This window comes from Eucyclogobius newberryi, unplaced genomic scaffold (assembly GCF_026437365.1).
Source record: "Eucyclogobius newberryi isolate DKJ021-1_F unplaced genomic scaffold, fEucNew1.0.hap1 SCAF_13, whole genome shotgun sequence".
In the NCBI taxonomy this organism is placed as follows: Eukaryota; Metazoa; Chordata; class Actinopteri; order Gobiiformes; family Gobiidae; genus Eucyclogobius; species Eucyclogobius newberryi.
The window spans coordinates 21,322,030-21,345,800 of NW_027315757.1; the positions used below are offsets into that span (position 1 = coordinate 21,322,030).

At 40.1% G+C, this 23,771-nt stretch overlaps 2 protein-coding genes across 2 annotated transcripts in view; both read left to right on the plus strand.

Annotated features, from left to right (window-relative positions):
* The first annotated feature begins 2,648 nt into the window (after positions 1–2,648).
* LOC140357781 (plexin domain-containing protein 1-like) lies at positions 2,649–8,583 on the plus strand. The gene is made up of 13 exons (XM_072442298.1): positions 2,649–2,795; positions 2,987–3,130; positions 4,119–4,188; positions 5,375–5,497; positions 5,568–5,686; positions 6,210–6,309; positions 6,757–6,849; positions 6,928–7,009; positions 7,080–7,140; positions 7,223–7,451; positions 7,531–7,572; positions 8,225–8,382; positions 8,466–8,583. Exons 1-13 carry the CDS (start codon positions 2,649–2,651, stop codon positions 8,577–8,579), a joined length of 1,482 nt encoding a protein of 493 aa, XP_072298399.1. The 3' UTR covers positions 8,580–8,583.
* Positions 8,584–11,514: 2,931 nt separating this feature from the next.
* Positions 11,515–23,771, plus strand: part of LOC140358229 (LIM and SH3 domain protein 1-like) — a 48,606-nt gene continuing 36,349 nt past the window's right edge. Inside the window, exon 1 of the mRNA XM_072442941.1 lies at positions 11,515–11,639. Coding sequence (XP_072299042.1) covers positions 11,571–11,639 — 69 coding nt within the window. The 5' untranslated portion in view covers positions 11,515–11,570. The remainder of the gene's footprint in view (positions 11,640–23,771) is intronic.

Genomic DNA, 23,771 nt, shown 5'->3' on the forward strand with positions numbered 1-23,771 from the left:
GACTTTAGTAGCTACTAGCATAAGTTGGAGAATTTTAAGATAAGATAGCCCTTATTTGTGGGGAAATTTCGGTGTTGCACGCAAGGAGATACAGGGTAATCTCCTACGTTTAACCTTATAGGAAGCTTAGAAAAAAAAATCTAGAAAAACACCAATAAACAAAGGAACTCTTAACTCTTTAAAATGCATTTGTAACTAGTGCAGAAAGACTGAACACTTCCAGGCCATGTTCACACTGCAGGTCGAATCAGACTTTTTTGTGGCCCAAATGTGACTGAGCTGATTTTTTTTTTAATAACAGTTTAATAAAAATGCAAGTTTATGTGGTGAATCTGAAAAGAAAGTGACTGCAAGCTGAACACACAGGTCACATTTATCTCACGTCTGTGCTGGAATTAATCAAGTTCCACATTTTAATCAAAAAGCAAAGCTAGAAAGTGCAAGAAAAAAAAGTTTTGTAAAGCGTGACAAAGATACATTGTCAACTTTGGCCCATCAAAGAAAAATGATAAAAGATGCCTGGTTTTGCCAGTTTCTCCTTTACATCTTTCAATATAAAAACTGATTCAAGTCACATTTTATTTGTAATGTGAACAGCATCCAAAGCAAAAAATCTGACTTATTAAAACATATTTGTATTGCACCTGTCACAGGAAGAAGTCAAAATGCTTCACAAAAATACAGAAAACTAAAAGCACAAAAGAACTCCGTGAGCAATACACTTACAATGCAGTCAAATCAGTCTCTAAAGCAACTGTAATTAAAAGGCTCTACTAAATAAAAAAGGTTTTGAGCTGAACTTTAAAAGGCAACAACAGAATCCAGTGACTGTACTGGACTATAAAAATACATACAAGTCAGTCTAGATAACAATTAAAAAAGTAAACTATCAATTGATCCGATTGTTGCACCCTTAAAACGAATAGCTACAGTTTAACAGTCTGCAGAGTAAAAAAATATTTTTGTAGATCCATGGTTATAAACAAAAAAAAAACAACTCACGAACGATTGAATGTTAAAATGAAAAAGCATGTGCAAACTATGGCAAATATAGACACTAAAGTGTTTTTTTTTTTTTGCACAAAAGGAGAGCGAAGTCAAGTAGTTAATAAGCGTCAGGTGCGCACGTTAGCCCCTAGCAACAACAGAACAACAATGTGCGCGTAACGTCACGATTATAATGATGAGTTCTTATAGTTTGGAGTGGTTTGCAGGAGTGTTCGAGCGCGGGCGTCCACACGGGGCCATGGAGGGTCCCGCGGGTTTAGCCTCGCTCGGGTTTGCTCTGTTCAGTGTGAGACATGTCCCGGCAGAACACGCCGGAGCAGCAGAGACAAACTCTTCGCGGCAGACGAACTGACCGCGGCGTCGTTTCACGGCGTTTCTGACCAGGAACTGAACGTGACGGAGTGATATTCTTGGACTTTTTTGAGTTGGTTTGCGCCCTCGAAAGTCCTCCCGTTGCTTGCTGAAAGCCCAAGAGAAAAAACAGCAAACTTTTAGGACGGGAGGAAGCCCAGATGTAGGGTTAGAAGAGACACCCCGCGAGAACGAGCGCGCGACGCGGGGTTATATAGCCAGCGTGACGTCAGAGCCACGCAACGTGCCGTAAAGCGACAGTGCGCGTCGCAATCCCGGGTTTCTGCACAACATACTTTTAATTTTTTTATTCTTTTTACTTTAAATCGTGTTTTCCATTTTTGAAACTAACTTCAAAATGGTAAAACGAAATGTAAAAAGGATTAAACAATAAATTAAAAAAAAAAAATTAAATCGCCAACAAACTATACTATACAAACATACGATACTTTTTTAAAATGTATTTTTTAATTAACATCACATTATATATATTAACACCAAATCATAAATTGACCGACTGTACAGAACACAACAGAGTACAGTACCCAAAGACAATACAAAAATAAAACACAGGTTGATGTTTGTAATACAGAGATATTTATCCTATATACTTCTAATGTTTTTTCTAGATATTTTAGTTCCAGCCCATATTTAAGGAGCTTATTTAATTGTGCATATCATATAACAATAACTATATTTTACAAAAGTGGGTCAAGGGTTGAAAGGAATATGTCGTCATTACATTAGCTGGTAAGGATGATAACTGTTGAATATGTTTTGTCATAAATTACTAAACTAGAGGCTATGGAGGTAAGTGTTTTTGTGAGATGTAGTTTATAATTCATGCTTCCACTCGACATAAAATAACAGGTTAGTACAGTTGGCTTAGTCACCTTCTATGACTTTCTCTAAGGCTGGAAAACAACATTGCATGCACTTTCCCCGGCGCTGTCAACAAAACCATCCTTTATGGTTGAAAAGTGAAGACAGTTACAACACCCTGGACCAAAACCTACCTACCACAGACTGCTTATCGAACACGAATAGCTGCAGAATGTGATATTTTCTCATTATATCAAGTTACTTACTCTTTTATTTTGACTAGTTACAACACAAACCGACTCAAAACAAATCTCCTCTAGCGCCGAACCACAGCAACACAATATTATTCTTGGGAAATGTTTATCTGCACTTGTTTGTCATCAGAGCACAATCATTCTAGTTTTAAGTTTGAAAATGTTTAGAGCTTTCCAACGTGATTTGTTTTGTTTTGTTCAGGCGAATTCCACATGAGGCACCGCGGCGGGTCAAGCGGGGGTGAGGGCGGGGTCGACGCTGCCCGGAGTCCACCTGCCGGACCTCGCAGGGTAAACAGAGCCGTTTTGGGCCCTGGCGTGACCATTGAGACGCTGCCAAACAACGCCACGCGCACAGTGGTGAGCCCTGTATACCTTTATTCCGTATGACAGCAATTATTCGAGGCATTAACTGTGTAATTTGAGTTTTTTACGTGTCTAAATGCTGCCGTCGTATGGAAAACTCGCGTGTATTCACATGTGACGAGGTGTAATTTAGTGGATTTTATTGTGTGTCTGTTGGCAAACTTTGGGCTCTTTCTGTCCTGTAGGAGGATTCGGGGAAGTATTACACGTGGAGGAGTTTTGGCCCAAACGACCAGCGCACACGGGACCTTTGGGTGGACATGGGTGACCTCAGACATGGGCAAGTCAGAGTCCACGGCATCCTCTCGAACGCACACAAACAAGCGGCGGTAAGTGTGTTATATTTGCACAATCTCAAACTTTTCATACTTTTCATAAGGCCTCACTTACAACCAGCTCAAAAAACAGGTATAATAGGACTATTTCAGGTCTGAATTAAGACTAAACCCGGGCTGTAACAGAGCTAAACAACAGCTTCACTGGTCAAAACCTGAGAACTCACCCAAAAGAGAACAAAAATGGGCACAAAATAGACTAAAACTGCAGAGAAACACCTGAAGCAGATCAATTATTCCAGTTATTGATCAATGTTATCTAAAGTATCAAATATTTACACCCTTTTCATTCATTGATTTACAGAATAGTTGTTACTAACGTTGGATTCCTAAACTACAACAGCAAGGAACTGCCATATTTGTAATGCATGCGATCCACAAAACTATAATCTAGCTTGATTTAGGGTTATGCATGTTTATAATTTAGTTTTTTATCTCAAATCAAGTTGGACACCACTCCAGACGAGGTTTTGTAGTCTCACTAAGATGCCGTACTGTTTTTCAGTCTTCTGTTGCACAAAAATCAAGTTCACCCTCGCAACAAGTTTGTGATTCATCAAACCAGGCCGTGCCCGCCAAAACATTACATCCCGTACGCGCAGATAATAGCCGGTGACAACGTGCGTAAACAGGGATCATGAATCAGACTGTCAAAACTGCCTCGCCAACGTCCCGCTTCTCCGTCCCACGCTTGTAATGTCTCGAAAGCAAAGCCAAAATGAACGTGGTCCAAACTGCCAGAGGAGCCTTGCCCAGTCCTGACCTCGGCCGCGCAAAGAGCTGCTGTGGTTTGAGGACAGCGAACTGCACAACGAGGTGCAAAGTAGCATTAAAACACTGTAAATACATAAACATTTCAACAGATATATGTTCTAATAAGGTCCATATTTACTGACATGCCCATCAACTATAATAAACTTTACATTTAACGAGTTACAAAGACAAGATTCCTAATGAAAAATGGTGATTTCCTTTTGTCCAGAGGGTGGTCCTGTCGTTTGACTTTCCCTTTTACGGTCATTTCCTGAGGCAGATAACCATAGCAACAGGAGGTAGGTTCCTTGATTCATTTTTTGGAAGATGCTGGTTTGACCTTTCTGATGTTTGTGACAGATTCGTGCTCAAATTCGACCGTAAGTCGCGCACGCAAAGACACGACACCGCTAAATATTTACGTTTCGTCATATATATATTATCTTATATATCTAAAGATCAAAACGTCAAAACACCGTCAGTTAAAATCACCTACCGACTTTTCCATCAGCATCTGTGAATGTTTGGAATGCATCACATATTGTATCATTTATTAGGTTATTGGCAGGCAAATGTAAAATAAATCAAGCTAAGTAATTCAAAATAACGTATTTTCCGGACTATAAGTCGCACTGGAGTATAAGTCGGACCAACCAAAAAATACATAATAGAGAAGAAAAAAACATATATAAGTCGCACTGGAGTATGAAATGCGGTTGCAAGTGGGAAAATAACAAATAATATCACATAAAAGTCGCTCCGGTGTATAAGTATATAAGTATATAAGTATAGATATAAGTATAAGTCGCACCCTGGCCAAAACTATGAAAAAAGGTGCAACTTATAGTCCGGAAAATATGGTAATGAGAAAAGGTGCCTTAAAATCACAATAGAAACAAATAAAAACATAGAAACAACAAAAATATAAACGTAACACTTTATACACTCAACTTTAAAAGAGAAGCGCATGCATAAAATCGGTTTTGTCATATGCACAGCTACAAACAAATACCGTATTTTCCAGACTATAAGTTGCACCAAAGTATAAAGTCGCACCAGCCAAAAAATGTATAATTGAGAAGAAAAAAACATGTAAAAGTTGCACTGGACTACGAAATAAGGTTGCAAGTGTGAAAATAACAAATAATATCACATATAAGACGCCCCAGAGTATAAGTATATAAGTATAAATATAAGTATAAGTCGTACCCCGGCCAAAACTATGAAAAAAGGTGCAACTTATAGTCCGGAAAATACGGTAGTGTCAAATCTTAACGGATGCTGATCTAACCGTAATAAAGGTGCGAAGGCGTTTCTAATCTCGTTGCCGATGTGCTGGCGTTATAGTAGCTGTAGAACTAGCCATATTAATCGCAGTAGTAGTATTTGTAGTATTAAGACGTAAGCGTGTATTCTGCGTTCATGGTATTGATTTGTCGAGTACTGAAATGCAGTGTTTTTGTTCTCCCGCCGCACATTTGCAAGGCTTTATCTTCATGGGCGACGTTACACACCGCATGCTGACCTCCACCCAGTACGTCGCTCCTCTGATGGCCAACTTTGACCCCAGCTTCTCCAAAGACTCCACCGTTCAATATCTGGACAACGGTAGAGTTCAATACGTCGAGAGGTCGGTGTATTTTTCTCACGGTTGGATCATTTCTAGTGCCTTTTCCAGGTGAGGTGTTTGTGGTCCAGTGGGGGAAAGTGCGACTCCAGGGCAGAGAGAAGGACGGCGCGTTCACGTTCCAGACCGCGCTCCACAAATCCGGGACTATATCGTTCAGTTACAAAGAGGTAAGACGCGCGTGTTCTTTATAGATCAGAAAGCGGCGACGCCCGAAGGCAGGGGTGTGGCACGACGATGTGAAAATTACCCTAAAATCGTCGTTAACTTCCTTATTATGGTTCCTGTTGAGTTGGAGAGTTATTATAAATGGTAATACTTAAAAAAGAAAAAGAATTTTAGCTTCTTACTTTTTATTTATTTATTTTGAAATATATACAAATTATATCTATTGAAAGTACGTAAAGCAAAATTAATCCCTTTGTATGTTTTCAATTAAAGCTTACTTTTCAATGAGCAAGATGGCATTTACAAGCAATAAATAATGTAATAAGTAAATATAATCATTCTGACTGTGCAAATAAAACAAACAAAATAAATTAAATTAAACTAAATAAACAAAATAAATTGAATAAATTAAATTAAACTAAATAAATTAAACAAACAAAATAAATTCAATAAATTCAATTTAATTGAATAATTAAAATAACATAAATAACATAAGCAAAATAATAATAATGTGTTTTGTCTTAGATACCTCTGTCATTAGATAAGATTAGCTCTGCGGACCATCCATTGAAGGTGGGGCTGTCTGACGCCTTCATGGTCACTTCATCCACAGCTCCAGCGCCAGGTCAGTGTCTTTTAATGATTTTAAAGCGCTGGCCTACCCGCGGTTTTAATATCCTGTGTTTGTTTGTTGTTTATTTTGTTGTGTTTTAACAGGGATCCATGAAAAAGAGATCTTTTCTCATTAGGTTTTCCCTGTATAAATAATCAAATCAAATAAATCCTGATTTGATTCCAAAAGATCGAAAGACCGAAAGATAAACAATATGCATGGCTAAATAAGGAAGAGAAATTAGGGATCAGTGACTCTAAATTAATCAAATCAGAATTTCCAACAAATGTACAAGTTGAACCAGTATCATAAAAGGTGAACTGAGACCAGTGTTCTCCAAAAATGTACAGAAGTTCATGAACCAGACCAGACTGAGCAGCTGTTGGATTTAATCTGTCCTCGTTCTTGTTCGTTTAGCAGAAAACACTGTTTAAGATTGTGTCATTTTGTGTGTTACAGATGGAAAACAGACCATTTACGAGTACCACAGGGTCACAATTGCACCATCTAACATTAAAAACAACTCTGCTATTGAGTTCACTGCACTTCCCAGTAAGTTCCACACTTGTCTGTGCACAGCATGAACACGTCACTGTAACATTTACCACCTTTTAATGTGACTGTTTTCAGCATGTTTGCGACACAACAGCTGTGAGCTTTGCCACGCTGCGGACGAGTCGTTGGGTTGTAGCTGGTGCCACGTGCTCCAGAGGTGATTTGGACACTTTCAAGTATTTCGAGTATTTAACGTGTATTTAATGTTCAAATGTTCTGCACTCAAGGTGCTCCGACGGCATGGACCGACACAGGCAGGAATGGCTGGACTTTGCTTGTTTTGAGGAGGTACACGATTCGAAAAGATGGTCACTAACAATGGTTTATTATCCGATCGCTGACGTGCACTTCACTGATTTATTCATTGCAGAGCGAAGATGTTTCCTGCAAAGATTATTCCAGGGATGAGACCTCTGTCGATCCGTCTGTTACCTCGGAGAATGACGGAAAGCGTGAGGGCAAGAGTGAGGGCAAGAGTGAGGGCAAGAGTGAGGGCAAGAGTGAGGGCAAGAGTGAGGGCAAGAGTGAGGGCAAGAGTGAGGGCAAGAGTGAGGGCAAGAGTGGGACCACAACTCTGCAAAATGGCTGCAAGAAGGACGGTAAAGAAGGGCCGGTTATTGACTGTGAAAAGACTCTTTACTGGTGCAGATTAAACTAAGGTTTCATCATTTCATTCAGGAGCTGCAGACGGGACGAAAAATATACTAAAAACTGGAAAAGGTGAGTTATTTTAAAATGTGGTTGATAATAATACTTGACATCGAGCTTGAATTCATATACTGTAACTTTAGTGTTTATTATTAAAAGAAATGTCCCACCAAATGAGATTTTTCTGTATTGATTTTAACATTCACTCGATATTTTGGAGGAAAAGTGTTCATCCCATGTTAAAGTGTGTCATAATAATTCATTTTTCCTTATTATTTGCTAGATGTCTACGTTTTTTGATTTTCTGTCTGTTTTCTCTCTGGTCTTCAGTGTGTTTATTTATGTGTTGTTAAATTGAAAAATAGTAATAATGACATTAAATATAAAAACAATTATAAAGTATGTCATAATAATACATATAATAATAATAATATTAATAATAATACCGTATTTTCCAAACTATAAGTCACACCTTTTTTCATAGTTTTGGCCGGGGTGCGACTTATACTTATATTTATACTTATATACTTATACTCCGGAGCGACTTATATGTGATATTATTTGTTATTTTCACACTTGCAACCGCATTTCATACTCCAGAGCGACTTATGCATGTTTTTTTCTTCTCTATTATGCATTTTTTGGCTGTTGCGACTTATAGTCCTGAAAATACGGTAATTCAGGTTGGGAAAACCTATGTACACCTTTGCCTTTTCTTTTTCAGAAATAAAAAGTGACTCAAATAAGAAAGAACAGCCGAATTTGGCCCTGATCGCCGGCATCATCGTGGCGTTGGTGTTGATTTTGTCCCTGGTCGTTGTGGCCGTCTTCATCAACTGCTACCCAGCCTCTTTGCCACATTCAGGTCTTTACCACATCCAGGTAAACCCGTAACCGCGGTGAACATCGGCTAAAACACAGCACTAGTAACAGTTTTTTGCGTTTGCTTTCTCCCCCCACCCCAGCGGAGGAGCAGTTACTGGCCAGCGCTGAAGTTTCAGAACCAAAAACCCGGCTACACAGAGATGGAGGGCGACGGGAACGAGAAGGACTCCATCGTGGAGGCCGGACCCCGTTGAAACCCGGCAAACGGGGAAAGCTCCAGTCGCCCAAAGCACACGGGACTCGCATCGTGGAGGATTATGAGTCACACGTTGCAAAACTTTGTACCGTTTGTATTTTGTAAATCTCCGGCACAAAAAAAAGTACTTCCTCAGTGGCAGAAATAACGTTACTGCAGCAATATTTGAAGGGAAATATAACATCTTAAGATGGTCTACTATAGAAAAAAACATCTTGGGCTGAAGGGTAAAAGTTTAAAACAACGTGATTAACCACTGAAGTATGAAGTTTATTATAAATGTAAATATTGTGTATATAAAGTTAAAGGTGTACTGCGTAATTATTCTGGTGGTGGTGGGGTTTCTATCGCTGGGGCAGTACTCTGTGACATTTACCGTATTCTCTGCACTATAAGGCGCACTTAAAAGCCTTACATTTTCTCCAAAAATTACAGTGCACCTTATATTCCAGTGCGCCTTATATATGGATTAATTCTGGTTGTGCTTAATGACCTCGAAGTGATTTAGTGTGGTACACGTTTTGTTTCGCTTAATGCGCCTTATAGTCCGGTGCGCCTTATAGTGCGGAAAATACGGTACTCTTTACACTTTCAGGAAATTGTCACTGTACTTTTACTCCTACTTGAGTAACATTTGTTATTGAAGTAACAGCCTTTTTCTTGAGTAAACGTGTTGGTTCCTCTTCCCGCGGTGAGCAAATCTACAAGTGACTGAAGCTTTATTTTGACGGTACGAAATGATTTGAACATTTGTGTTTCCTGCGCCGCTCCTTCAGATATGATTTAGTTTTCCTCGTTTTTGTGTCCGTCCTTTGAAAACACCAGATTTTTTGTCACTCCAATTGCATTCATTTAAAATCACATGTACAATACTTTTTTGACGCTCGAGTACTTTCTTGAACCACAGCTTTGTACTTCTACTTGAGTACTATTACTTTGAAGTTGGAGATTTTTAATGTGCTTTTCCCAGACGTTCCGCAGCAAACTTCCCTTGAAAACACATGCACTCTCAATGTGAGCGTGGTCGCCTTTCCACAGATCAGACTGGAGATACAGTAGGTAAGTTTAAAGCCATACTGACATGACATCTCCATGGAAACAGAAACAGACAGTTGGCACACCCTTTGCCGGCAACATTATGCAATGCGCCTTTGAATCGCAATCACTTTTTTTTCACACTATGCAATAATCTCGACTTGTTCTTCCTCATTTTGTTACTTTTGTCGAACCGTCATGAATTTGTTTTAAAATGTGTAATGTTCAATTTGTATTTTTGATTTTGTGGAATAAAATGTGCAAAGTTATTCATGTACATTGGTCTTTTGACATTTAAAATATCTTTAGTGGATTTAGGTCAATTTTACAGTGGATACTTTTTACTACATCGGAACAGGTATAAGTACTTTTAAAACTGGACTGAAAGGACAAAGCACTTTCCACATGGTTTTGTGAGTTCTTTTCTTTTAAGTGCGCTCACAGTGACATCCTGCCATCCTGGTTTTGAGTTCCAAGGCTTTGAGCAAAATAAAAAACAAAATAGGTTTAGAATTCACTTGCAAAATCAAGAAACCAATTCAAATAGCTAGTTTAAAAAAAACCTGCATAATTCTTTCAACATCGGTGTCACTACATTCAACACTGTAACGGTTCTCAAAATGTGCGTGAACTGCTTTTATTTTATTACTCTTAAAGACAAACTGCATTTTTAGCAGGCTTAAGTAGATGTTTTTGTTTGATGTGATACTTTTACTTGAACATGTTTTGCGCCTATATCTGTGCTTTTTTTTTAATAAAAAACCCAGTACAGTACTTCTTCCACTTCCAAACTACAACGGCGCAGTTCAGTCTTTTAGTCAGCAGGGGGCGCTGTTCTCAAACGTATTGGGCTTCGGCGCGACGTGGGACGTGAGCGCGGTGAACGTGGCAGATGTGTAGATTCAATTTGGACGGGATAATTGAGGTAGATTTGCAAAAAACACTACAAATCTAACAAAAAATCCACGCGCACACTGTCTACGACGCAAACCGCGCGACTTATGGTCAGATCGTGGTCAGTGTCGCCCCCTGTCGTCCGTAGTCTGCGCTTATGGGCACGATTTAAATGCTTGAAACGTTAGAAATTCTTTTAATTGTATTGAGAAAGTGGAAAAAGACCAACTGGACCTTCTCCTCCTCCTCCCCCCCTTCATCTCCCTCTCTTCCTTCTCTCCCCCCTCTTCCTTCTCCTCCTCCTTCCCCCCCTTCATCTCCCCCCCTCCTCCTCCTCTTCCTTCTCCTCTCCCCCTCTTCCTTCTCCTCCTTCTCCTCCCCCGCCTCCTCCCCACTCCTCTTCCTTCTCCTCCCCCTCTTCCTTCTCCTCTCCCTCCCCCCTCATCTTCTTTCTCCTCCTCTTCCTCATTTTCTTCATCCTCTCCCCTCCTCCTCTTCCTCCTCCCCTTCCTCACCGGTCCTTCCTCCTCCTCTTCTTCCTCCTCCTCCTCCTCTTCTTCCCCCCTCCTCCTCTTCCTCCTCTCCGGTCCTTCCTCCTCTTCCCCCTCTTCTTCCTCCTCCCCCCCTCTCCGGTCCTTCCTCCTCTTCCCCCTCCTCTTCCTCCTCCCCTTCCTCTCCGGTCCTTCCTCCTCTTCCCCCTCCTCTTCCTCCTCCCCTTCCTCTCCGGTCCTTCCTCCTCTTCCCCCTCCTCCTCGTGCACGCGCGTTCCGGAGTGAGCGGAGGGAGCGGCGAGAGCGCGCGTGTGTCCGTGTCTGCTTCTGGAGGACTGACAGCCAGCTGTGCGGCTTCCACCACAACACAACCTCCTCCTGGATTCTGCCCCGCGCCGCGAGATCCCAGAGCCGCTCCGCCACCGATCGCAGGCGCGTGCAGTATCATTAGGTGGTCGTTCGAAGCGCACCGCCGCGTGACGAAGTGGGCTTTTTTTTTTTACGCACCAAAAACCCCGTCGTGGGCTTTTTCCTCGTGCTAGCCAGGCTACAAGAGCGCGCGCCTCAACATGAATCCGATGTGTGGCAGATGTAATCGAGTGGTTTACCCCGTGGAGAAGCTCAACTGTCTGGACAAGGTAAGGAAGGAGAGCGCCACACGACCAAAGACGCTTTTTTTAAATTCATTATTGTATTATTTTCATTTATTTGACCGCTTAAGCTCCGTTCGGAACCCGCCACGCGCGTCCCCGGATACGTTTACGCGTTACTCGCACTTCAAAATAAAAAAGAATCACACCCAAAGTACGTTTTTTTTGTGGGGTTTTGTGAATGAATTCGGCAGCACAGGTACACGGTTAGCACGGGGGTAAAGGCTAACGGCTAACACACGTCTGCGAAGGACGGAAGGAAGAAAGAAGCGCCCCGAAAACGCGCCGTAGCACACCCTTCTGCGGGGATTGATTTACGGGGGACAATGAAAAAAACACCCAACTTGTGCAACACGCAAAAAACAAACACACACACAAATCAAACCGCCGTACTTGAGGGCTTATGGGCGTGATAGAAACGCCGAGCAGTGCGCCGTTTCCTCCTCCCGACAGAACGGGAGACGTGCCTGGTGCGGGGCCTTGATACGTGTGTAAAAAACCGCTTTGAAAAGACACCGACGCCCACCGGAGCTTTCACTACGGTCAAACTGTCGCGATTCGTGGGTACATTCCGCGTTAATCTACCCGTAACCCGAGCGTCTGGCTACAACAAGTGCAACGTGTGGCTGTTGTACGTGCTGCTGCTTCTCTTTTTTTTGTTTTTTGTTGTTGCGTAGACTGGTGCGTACGTCCGAATCGCCCGCTAATCCAAGTCGCGGATGATTAAAGCAGTTCGGCAATCAAAGAACGCGTCTTGATATCAGATCAAAGGTGGCGTAATCTCATCAGACGTAGCCGTAGGTTTATCGCGACGTGCAACTTCACCCAAAGCGCATTTTCCCGACTCCTCAACATGTCAATTTGTGGCGATATTGTTCACGTAGATTGCCTCAAGTCTGACGTGAAAGGCGCTTTGAGTATTTGTCTAATGGAGACGTGTTTGCGCTGGAGATCGATCCTCGTCTTCGTTCTGGGGTTTATCTGTCGTCAGAGAGAAGGTGGAGAAAGGACGCACAAAGCACATTATCTTAAGTAGCATCAGCACTCTCCGGGACGACGCTTATTGCGATGTTGCGTTGATATGATCGTGACTAATGCTTTCCCCAGTGGGGGTCAGCGACGTGGCCCATCCCGGGGCAAAGATGTGAGACGTAGAGCTGTGGAACATACGACGGTTTACGTGTGAAAACCAGTACAATATTTAAAGAAAAGACTTCAACCAATCATCTCTTGTGTCAATGGTTAAATCTACAAATCAGGACTCTATACCTTCTTGTGCAGGGCCTTTTTTTTTCTACTGCTACTGCTACTGCTACTACTTGTACTACTGCTACTACTTGTACTACTACTTGTACTACTACTACTTGTACTACTACTACTTGTACTACTACTACTACTACTTGTACTACTTGTACTACTACTGCTACTACTTGTACTACTGCTACTACTTGTACTACTGCTACTGCTACTACTTGTACTACTACTGCTACTACTTGTACTACTGCTACTACTTGTACTACTGCTACTACTTGTACTACTGCTACTACTTGTACTACTGCTACTACTTGTACTACTGCTACTGCTACTACTTGTACTACTACTGCTACTACTTGTACTACTACTGCTACTACTTGTACTACTACTGCTACTACTTGTACTACTGCTACTACTTGTACTACTGCTACTACTTGTACTACTGCTACTGCTACTACTTGTACTACTACTGCTACTACTTGTACTACTGCTACTACTTGTACTACTGCTACTACTTCTGCTACTACTACAGGCATGTAGTAGTAGTAGTAGTAGTAGTAGTAGTAGTAGTAGTAGTAGTAGTAGTAGTAGTAGTAGTAGTAGTAGTAGTAGTAGTAGTAGTAGTAGTAGTAGTAGTAGTAGTAGTAGTAGTAGTACCCCGCCGTCCCCCCCCCCCCCCCCCACGTCGGCACACACGGCGCTTTTAGGCGAGCCCGGAACAACCTCCCAGATTTCACCCCGCGTGACCTTTGTGTTTGTTTAGTGACTCCAGAAATGTGTGCTAAAGTTTAACGTTGTCCGGTGCAAGCGCTTGTAGTGTAGTGTAGTGGACCGTGCCGCTATCGTTGCTAGTGTGTCCATTCTCCAGGCAGATTTCCATACTGCGGTGGTGATGGAAAATGCTCTTGTTTAGTCTATCATCACGTTTGTAGATGATAGACTGACATTTTAAACACTAAATAATGGCACTTTCTTTCCACGTGAGTTTGTATTAGTCCAGGCAAAGCTCAAGTGCATTTTCAAACTGTTCAGAAAAGGTCACGTTTTGTATCGTTAAAGTGCCCCCTACAGGTCGGACGACGCGTTGAACTAAAATGCAGTTACGATAAATATATTTGGAATTTTGTTCAAAAAATATTTAAATGTTACCACTGAATAACACATTTTTTAGGTTTATAATTTTACTTCCTGGTTGGGATTGATGACATCACACTAGGAAATTAGCCAGCAAACACTGGGCAAAAACCTCATCTAAAGTCACAATTTTGTTTGACAAATCAAAATTTATGAGGGTGACTTTTTTTTGTGTTGAATTAATGTTTTAAAGAGTCAAAAAGCTGTTTCATTGTGTAAATTCTGCATAAACTTTGACTGAAATGAGTGTCCTTAGTGTGATGTCATTTTCTACAGAGTTTTCAACGTTTTCTCCACAAATAGCGGCTCGATTTATGTCAAATTATAATGTGTGTGTACGACAAAGCATTGATACGTTCGATACTAGTTTTAGCATCAATTAGTATCTGATCTTCGATACTTTTGATTTTGATAACCCTCATTGCTACTGTAGTTTAGTGGTATTTGAAGTACCCTAAATGTGCTTTAATCTGTATTTACCACGTTCGGCTCAACTCAGGGCTGCACAGTGTATTTCAAAAGTATCTATTCCGCAATATTGGCTTACACAATAATCGCTATAGCAACTAAGATAATTACATAAACACCAAAGTCCTCCTCCATCTGACAGAAATGTACTGATTGTATAATGAAAACGGTTAAAAAGGCTTGTTTTACCCACGATTTTCCACATTCAGCCTTGATTTGGTTTGTTTTGTCCCTGTTCATTTTTTAGTTTGACTTATACATTGAGGCATGAACACAGTGGAAACGATTGTGTCAAAAAGTATATTCAAACATTGCAATAATATCGATAATTATTGTATTGCTATATTGTGCAGCCATACTCTGCAGCATGTCATGTTTTTTGGAGTCAAATTACATGTTTTAGGCTGTGAAAAAGGAGACAGAATTGAACATTTTAGTGTTTTTATTACTGTACTACTCCACTGAGGTAGATAAAGTTCAACGTTATCGTAAATGTTTTGTAAAACGCAGTTTGTTTTAAAGTTTTATCCTCAGTAGAACTTGTTTCTCGGGCTTGGTGACCACATAAACCTTTACCTAACAAGTGGCTATTATTTCCACCCGCTCCACCTCGGCCCTCCAGCCACAGAAGGGGCCTTTCACCTGAGTTTGGGGGTACATTTCGGGTCCTGAAGTGAACTATAGAGGCCCGTTTGTGTGCGTGCGGCGGGTGAGATTCCCGAGAACAGAGCTTGTCATGTTAAAGACAGGAAGTGCGTTTTCTTTTTTCTTTTTTTCTTCTTAGCTGTGGCTCTTGTTGGTTGAGCGACTGCCCTTTCCTTCCTTTTTACCCTCCCCGTGATGTGTAATACTTGTGGACTTTGTGCGCGCCCGAGTGAGTCGTTGTGGCGGGCTCGGCGCAAACGTTAGCGTATGCAAACGTCCCGACCGCGCTGTGATCGTCGTTTTTGGCACCCAGGAAGTGTGACTGCGAGGCACGGTTCGACTTTCAGTTTGTCTGTTGCGCGTCAAACTTGTGGCGTAATAGGAGAAGTCATTAATTTCACTGTTCTGCATATCCTGCTTCTCAGTCCAGTGCTCTAGATTGAAAATGACTGCCGGGTGGTACTGGAAATGTCTTAATTTCAAGAACCTTGTATAATTCTTACGTTTTAAACTTCTTTTTAAACAGTTTAAAAAAAAAAAAACTGTTGTTATTGCTAGGGTCGACAAGTCAAAGGATTATCCCTGTTGTACATTGTAAAGTTGTCAAAAGAAATATCAAAAATCTGATATTAACTAAAACTAATTGAAACGAGATACAAAAAAAAACAAACAGGACAAAATTTGATCTTTTTCTGAACGGTTTTATGATTATTTTGAACTTTATCAGAAGACCTCTTGGTTTATTGAAGAAAGTACTATTATTTTGTGTTGAAAATGTCAGTCAATTGTCTAAAACCTTGACTTAAAAGGAGTATTTTTAAATCGCCATTTTGCAATCGAGGTCCAGGTCTGTTCGTTTGAAATGTTACTATCTTGTACAGTGAGACTTTTTAAATATATTATCGACCAAATAGAGGTCAAACTGTTGTGATTGAAAGCTTCTAGATTTAGAACATTTACAAATTAAGTGAATTATTGATGAAAAACAGACATATTTCATTTTTGATTTCTGATTTAACAATGTTGCTGTCTTTGTTATAAAAGGTCTCTTCATATACGCTTTAGAGTCTGGATATCAATTATTTGTATTGTCCATTCATCGTTTTACTATGCTTATGTTACACAATATAACATGGTATAGTGCACACATCTGTCCGTATTCAAAAACAAGCATTAGTATAAAAATAAAATGCTTTGATAGACATGTGTTCGTACAGTGAGCGCCTTTCCACAGACCTAACCTTTTAACTATGCTTTTGCTCCCATAGAGACGGATGTGTTTAATGTCGTAGTGAGGAACATTCAAAGCGCTAGAACGTCACCGCGAAGACGAGCGTGACGTGGACGCTGCGCCAGAACGTTACACGTGCGCCTTTAGCAAAATGACCATGCTAACGCTAACATAGAAGCATCCATTTTATCACGATGGAGTACTTTAGATACTGTGTTGAATGTAAATACGAGCTCCGGCAGCAGTGGACAAGTCTTTTTTATTAAATAGTAGTAAGTAACGAAACATCCGGACGAAGTTCTGTGTTTGCGTGAGCGTGTTTGACCTTCCAAAGCCGGTGTTGATGAACTAGCGGAGAGCGGATAAGTCGCACGCTCGTGCCGAACAAAGCGAATAATACATTTTAATGACGAGTTGAACTTAAGCCAATTTCCCTTGACGTTAAGTGCTGGCATTTACAGCAACAATGGGAAACAATAGCGGTAGTTTATTTGCTCTTATGCTGGTGATGTTGTGAGGAACGGCGAAGGGATGGGAGCGCGCGGGGTTGCTCTGTCGGACCCGTAAATTTGTGTGTCATTCTGCTTGGCAACCGTCTTTGTTAATAAACTACCGTCGCCAAGGATACGTCCCCATTAAACGTGTTAAACCTCAACGAAGGTGGGAAATGCTTCTAACTTCTAACATTTTCTCACCAGAACAAGACGTCCGCTTCTATCGTTTCAACTTAAATCACAATTAACAGATTATTTTAAGTGATTATTTGTCATTTGGGGTGGGACGAGACACACATTTGACATCAGTTTCTCATCAGTTGTGCAACTCCAGTTCATAATCTGAATCCAATTTAGATTGAATTTCATATTTTTGCTGTCTGTGTTGAACTGCATTTTAGAACTAAACTCAAGAACTGTAACTGTAATCCAAGGTGCTCGATATATATTCCAAGTCACCGCCAAGTTTTACGTGCCCGTTTTTGGCACAAAGTAGTGTTTTATTATATAGTGGTGGGAGATGAATTACTCTGCTTGATGCCAAAGTTGTACCCAATTTTATTTATGTAAAAAAACAACTCTGCATGCTTATTTAATTAACTCTTTAACATTTTTTAGTGCAGTTTTGCTTTCCTTCTGTTTAGGTTACTAAGACGTGCTCAGTTGTGTTAAATAAAAGTAAAAGATACAGATAAGAGTAGCAGCAAAATCTACTGAAGTAAAAGTATTGAAGTACAGTACATGCTTAAACATACTTCATGGTAAAAGTATTAGATATATTTTGAGAACCACCTTGATAAAGAATTGTGCTGATCTGACCAAAGGTCAATTTGAATCATGTTCTTCCAGTTTTTCTAGTGAAATGTATTTGTATAATTGTTTGCCCAGAGCTGGAGCGTGAACTCAAAATATTTAAGCATTAACGTGCTCAAAATGACTCATCAAACCATACTTTACTTTTCAGTCTGGTTAGAAAAACATACAGATATTTAGGGCTGTATTTGACACAAAAAAAAAGTTGACTAAAGAAAGTAATAAAGGTAATAAAGTCTCACATTTATCTGCCCCAAAACTTTTGGTCGACTAAATCGCCATCGGCCAATTAATCGACCAAACGACTAAAGAATTCGAATTGTGCAGATATTTGACCTCGGATGTAGTGCCTATGACAGGTCGGACGACTTGTTGAACTAAAATGCAGTTAAGATAAATATATTTTGAATTTAGCTAAAAATTATAAAAAAATTATCACAGAATAGCACATTTTTTAGGTTTATTTTTACATCACATTAGGAATTACCCAAAAACTCAGATACAAATATAAGAGAGCAAATTTATTTTGTCAAATTAATATTTAGAGAGTCAAAAAATGTGTTTCTTTGTGTAAATTCTGTTCAAACTTTGACTGGAATGAGACTCCAAGTGTGATGTCACTTCCTGTCATTTTCTACAGATTTTTCAAAGTTTTCTCCACAAATACCTACTTGATTGGTGTAAAACAAGAATTTATATGTACAACAGGTATAAATACACCAAATGCAGTCAAAATTAGAACATCGTAAAAACCTGTCATAGGCACTTTAAGCAAAAAGTATCCACTGTAAAAAACAAAAAGAAAGAAAAAAAAGTCCTTTTTACTTTTGTACATTGTTTCATTCCAACACTGTGTACTCTAGACACCTTCCCTTACTTTGGCAGGTGCATTTCATTTGTGAAAGCTGATTCATCTGATGCAGAGCAGGGAGTGGGTCCGGTCGCCTCCTGTGCTGAGTCACGGGGGTCACTGTCACACACCACTTCTCAGTTTACTTCTCCATTCAACGGCTTATGCAAAGAACAATGGGAACCGAGCAGGTCACATGTGCTGCTTGTTTAAATATACAACGGGAGGATTTATTATTATTAGTAGTAGTAGTATTATATCTATTATTAGTATTATTATTTAAAATACATCCAGAATATAGTATAGATGAAAAGCTGAGCAGTGACGGGCTTAAAGGTCAGTGATAGGTTACAGAGGCTCGTGTAAAAGACGTGGCCTTTTTGCGTGAACAATTACGCCGTTAAATTTGTTGCCACCATTTTACAGTGCAGAAATCACCTTGTTAATTACATTTGCATAACTTCAGGGCTCGTCTCGTAACGCTGCTGTAGTAATTGGTTTCAAAACGTCTTTTTTTTTTTCACGTGCCGTTTTGACTTTTAAAAAATCTGTCAGATGTAGATTTGAATCGTTAACTGTGCTTGAATTTGAGCTTTGTATGTTTCGTTGTCCTTCTCTGTCTTTTCATTTTGATAAAGTGAATTCTTCGACAATTTACAGACACACAAACGCAGATTTTTAACCCCCAATTTGCCTGTCCATGAGTTCGGAGAAGCCTGTGAGGTTGATGTCATTTCTGTTAGGATTTTTTGTAGGGTTGCCGCTCGCAAACTTCAAAAACGGTTCTCTAAATAAGCGCGCGGGAAAGCTAGCATCCTCGTGTATTTTTTTTCTTTTACAGCTCGTTCGATCACGTGACACTTGCGCTCTCCTTCGCTTGTAACAAATCTTTCCCGAGCGTGTGGCGTGGTCGTGCCTCGCGTGACCGTGAGACAAATAATCGTTGTGCGCGATATTCATGTCCGCGATCCGCAAACTTTGATATTAAAGTGCCTATGACAGGTTTTTACGAAGTTCTAATTTCGACTGTATTTGGCGCATTTATACCTGTCGTACATATACATTATAGTTTTACACCAATTGAGTAGGTATTTGTGGAGAAAACGTTGACAAATTTCACATGTCACACTAGGGACATTCATTCCAGTTTATGCATAATTTACACAAAGAAACAGTTTTTTTTGACTCTTTAAACATTAATTCAACAAAATAAAATCGCTCTCATATACTTTAATTTGCCTAATAAAATAAATTGTGACATTAGATGAGTTTTTGCCCAGTCTTTTTTGGATAATTTCCTACTGTGATGTCATAAATTACAAACAGGAAGTGACATTATAAACCTAAAAAAATGTGGTATTCTGTGATAACATTTTTATAATTCTTAGCTAAATTCAAAATATCTTTATCTTAACTGCATTTCAGTTCAAGGAGTCGTCCGACCTGTCACGGGCACTTTAAAATCCTCTAGTTTCCAGACGGCTTTGGTCGCAATCAAGCCAATGTTCTCATTCTGTGTACACGTGACTTACCAGCGTATGCGTTTAGCTTAATCTCCCTCACTATTCCACTTTACATACCCCACATTGCTCATGAGCTAGGTTAGCACGTCTGCTAGAATCCAGGTCAGGACAACGGAAAGATGCTTTTGGCTGCAATCATGCCAGGTGCGGCGGTAATTAACCAGTAGCATTTTCTTCTTTAGCGACCGCCAGATGTGGGATTTTTGGGTAATTAATACGGCCAAATTAGCCTTTAAAAAAAAAATTAAATCTATACAATCTAAATTCCACCAGGCAACGTCAGTGCAGTTTCTTCTGGATATCACGACACGCGCACACGAAAATCCTAAAGCAGAGTGGCAGATTACGGTAATTGCCCCTGAATTACTCAATAATAATAAAGCTTTAGATGGCGATCCCGGGGGCTGCGTTATACTGTAAGCCACGCGTTTTTTCTGGCACTTACGGCGCCGTCTCGACCGATATGGGCCATTAACGTTGCTTTCAAGATTGCGCGAAAAGTAATTATTATTTAAAAGCGTTACAGATCCGAGCGGCAACCTGATCTTTCGCTGCTGCTAATGCTTTATGCTAAATACTCTATGGCAGTGTCAGAAAGCGTTATACGTATTACTAATGTAGCAAAAAAGGTGCAAAAGTGCAGTGATTACAGACCTCAGCCATAAACCATGCTAATTCTGATGATGTTGTCAGGGGGCGCAATGGTGCAAAAAGGTAAATATGACTTTGCTTTGCTAAGTACTTTTCAGGTGAGGTCAAATCAATTAATACTTTCCGTTTTGCTGCAAGTTGTTTCTCCGTCTTTGTTTTCATAGTGTAGAGATAAACGACGTCCCACAACAGTTAAAGATATGGCAAACTAAATATATCAATTTGAAACTTCTCTTGTAGCGTACTCTCATAAATACAAGCAAATTATATTAAAATTTTCTTTAAAATCTGGTTTTGATCTAGTTATGTGTAAAAACAGACAAAATTGCACATATTTGGGAAATCCAAATCTTTGAGTAAACTAGATCTGAATTTAAATTGTAAGACTTTTTAAATTTTTTTAGACTTCAGTATGTTCCGTGTGTGTAGGTGCAACTTCCACATGAAAGTCTATATGTGCAAACTGACCAAAAAGGGGAGAAAAATAGATTTTGCCTGTAGTGTCTTGCCTTAAATCTGTAACTTGTCCTCTCACAAACCCTTTGGCACATCGTTAACATTCACAAGCATTCATTTCTGGGCTCGTGCAAGACTTTAGACAGATTTTTGCTCCGACGGCAAAAGGAAACTGGGGTCGACCACCCTAGATCAGCCAATTAGAGCGCTGTTCTCAGCTCTTACTTCCTGGTTGACGAGACATAAATACTTTATTATTAGGTGCAGACAGTGCGCAGCAGTCTCATTCTCAAGTGCCGCTTTTACAATAGACTATTTGAGGGGAAAACACACAAAAATAAAGAATCTACTTCATTTTCTCAACACGTACTCACATCAGTTCCATAAATGTGTGTGAAACCGGCAGTGTTCCTGTTCTTTATCTGGTTTTCTATTACCGTTCGCTTTATTATCTTAGATGTCCGCCGGCAACTAATTATTAACCAGCTGTAGACGTTTATATTTGTCATTAGACTGTAACAAAAAAACACTCATGCACATTATGTATTTCCCATACTGTTAATGGAGTGATACTAGATGCATTTGATTTATCACCCCTCTCTCTCTCTGTCTCAGTCTCTCGTCAGTCTGAGCGGAGTGCTGACAGTGTGGGACGTCCCGTAGCTTCAGGGAATGGGACGGTCTAACCTTCCCTTCACTGAGGGCGAGATGAAAGGCTTGTACTCACGTCTTGGATCTCCACTGACGCTCATGCACTGCAGATACACGACAAAACCCAAACTAGCACAGTTATCGCCTCTCGTCAGGCTGTGGGACATACTCGGATCCTACATCATCTTATTGTTGTTTATTATAAGTTATGTTACATTTTATTTAGTTGATACATTCACAAGACAGGGCGTTATGACCAAAAAAATGTAATAATTTTTTCACCAATCACAATTTATGCTTCCGTTTAAGGTCGTCTTATGAAGCAAATATAAAAGCTTTTGATATTACTTTACTGAATAAAGAATGCAGACGTTTAGAAATGATTACTGCCATTTTATTCAACACAAAAAGTTAGATTTCTTCCTCCAAAATCTGGACACAAAACCCGTTAAAACAGTTTAGCTGCGCGTTGACTATTAGAAATGGTTGACTCTCAATCTAAATTGATATCCAACTAAACGCACAACCTTAAACAAGTCATAATCGTGTCATTTTAAAAAAAAGTTGTTGTTTTTTTGCCACTACATGAACGAATACCGACCCCTCCAAATAATCACATGCAAGCGACTTTTTCACAGAGGTTTATTTTATTTCCAAACACTCATCCCATCCTTGATCATCACGCGGTCTTACAACAAGGCTTTGCTGATTACAATCACGGTAGAACGTCCAATTAAGACTTGGCTCTCACTCCGTGGCATCGTATTCACAGTTTAGACGCGCCGTTCTACTCGTGCCCTTGAGTTTCGCAGATGCAGACGGCGCGTTACTTTTGTGGTGTTTTATTTCCAGGCCCTCGTCTCTGCTGCAGTGTCCTATATTTCCAGCTGATGATGACTAGAGCCAGTCGCGGCTTCTAAGAAAAGACAGTCTTCCTCAGCGTGGCTAATGCTAACGGCTAGCGCTAAGACCGAGCAATTTTTAGAGGAACTGTAGTTGTAGGTGGGGCTCTGATTGTTGACATTATACCACAGTGTCGACAAAGTAATCGTTTCACATTGAAGGGTATAATACTCTGTGATTGAGGTTGTGGTTTATGTGTGAGTAAGCGATATACGATGGGGCGCAGAAAGTATTAAATTGCGATTTTTGGCATTATTTGTTGACTAGATTTGGAATTTATGTGTTTAATTGTGGAATTCTCTTCAAAGTGCACATTTCAAACACGTCCGAGAGCATTCGTATTCGTTTGTCATTAACTTTCAGAGGAATCCTTTCACCGCCAACAGGTTGAACAGGGCCTTTGTTCGTTTGATGGGGGTCTCGTTCGCTGCATTAAGGTCAATGCTGAAGCAGGTTTTTCCTCGCTGGAATGTGGGTTAGCAGGTTTGGGTCAGGCAGAGTGGTTTGCTAAACATTAGAGGCTAACTTAAGTCGTGCTAAAAGGGCCATGGTCAATATTTACACTGCTGGGAATGAACCAAAAGTCCTCAGCTGATAAGTTCACCCCAAATAACATTCGGCATAATGTTAGCATTAGCTTTGGTTGGCCCATACTGTAGAATTGCTTGTTGGGTTGATTTATACGTGATGAAATTGTCGTCAAACCATCTTCAGCACGTGACAATAGTTGTATTCATTTATTATTTTAGACTTTGATAGCATTTTGTAACTCATAAAAAGCTCTGTTTGCTATATATGTTCAGGTTAGCTGGTTAGCATCCCAAGTATTACATTGAGCGGTATTGAGGGGAACTGAAGTAATTTGACTCTATAAAAACTACATTTGAATGCTATCACATACCTATGTAATTTGAATGCTATCACATACCTATGTAATTTCACTGTTTTGTAGAGGTTAAGAGTCTAAATTTCCTGTAAAATAATGGGAGGTGTAATTGTAAATTGTATGCATTTAAGAGAAAATATCCACGGGTTTCGGTCACGTGA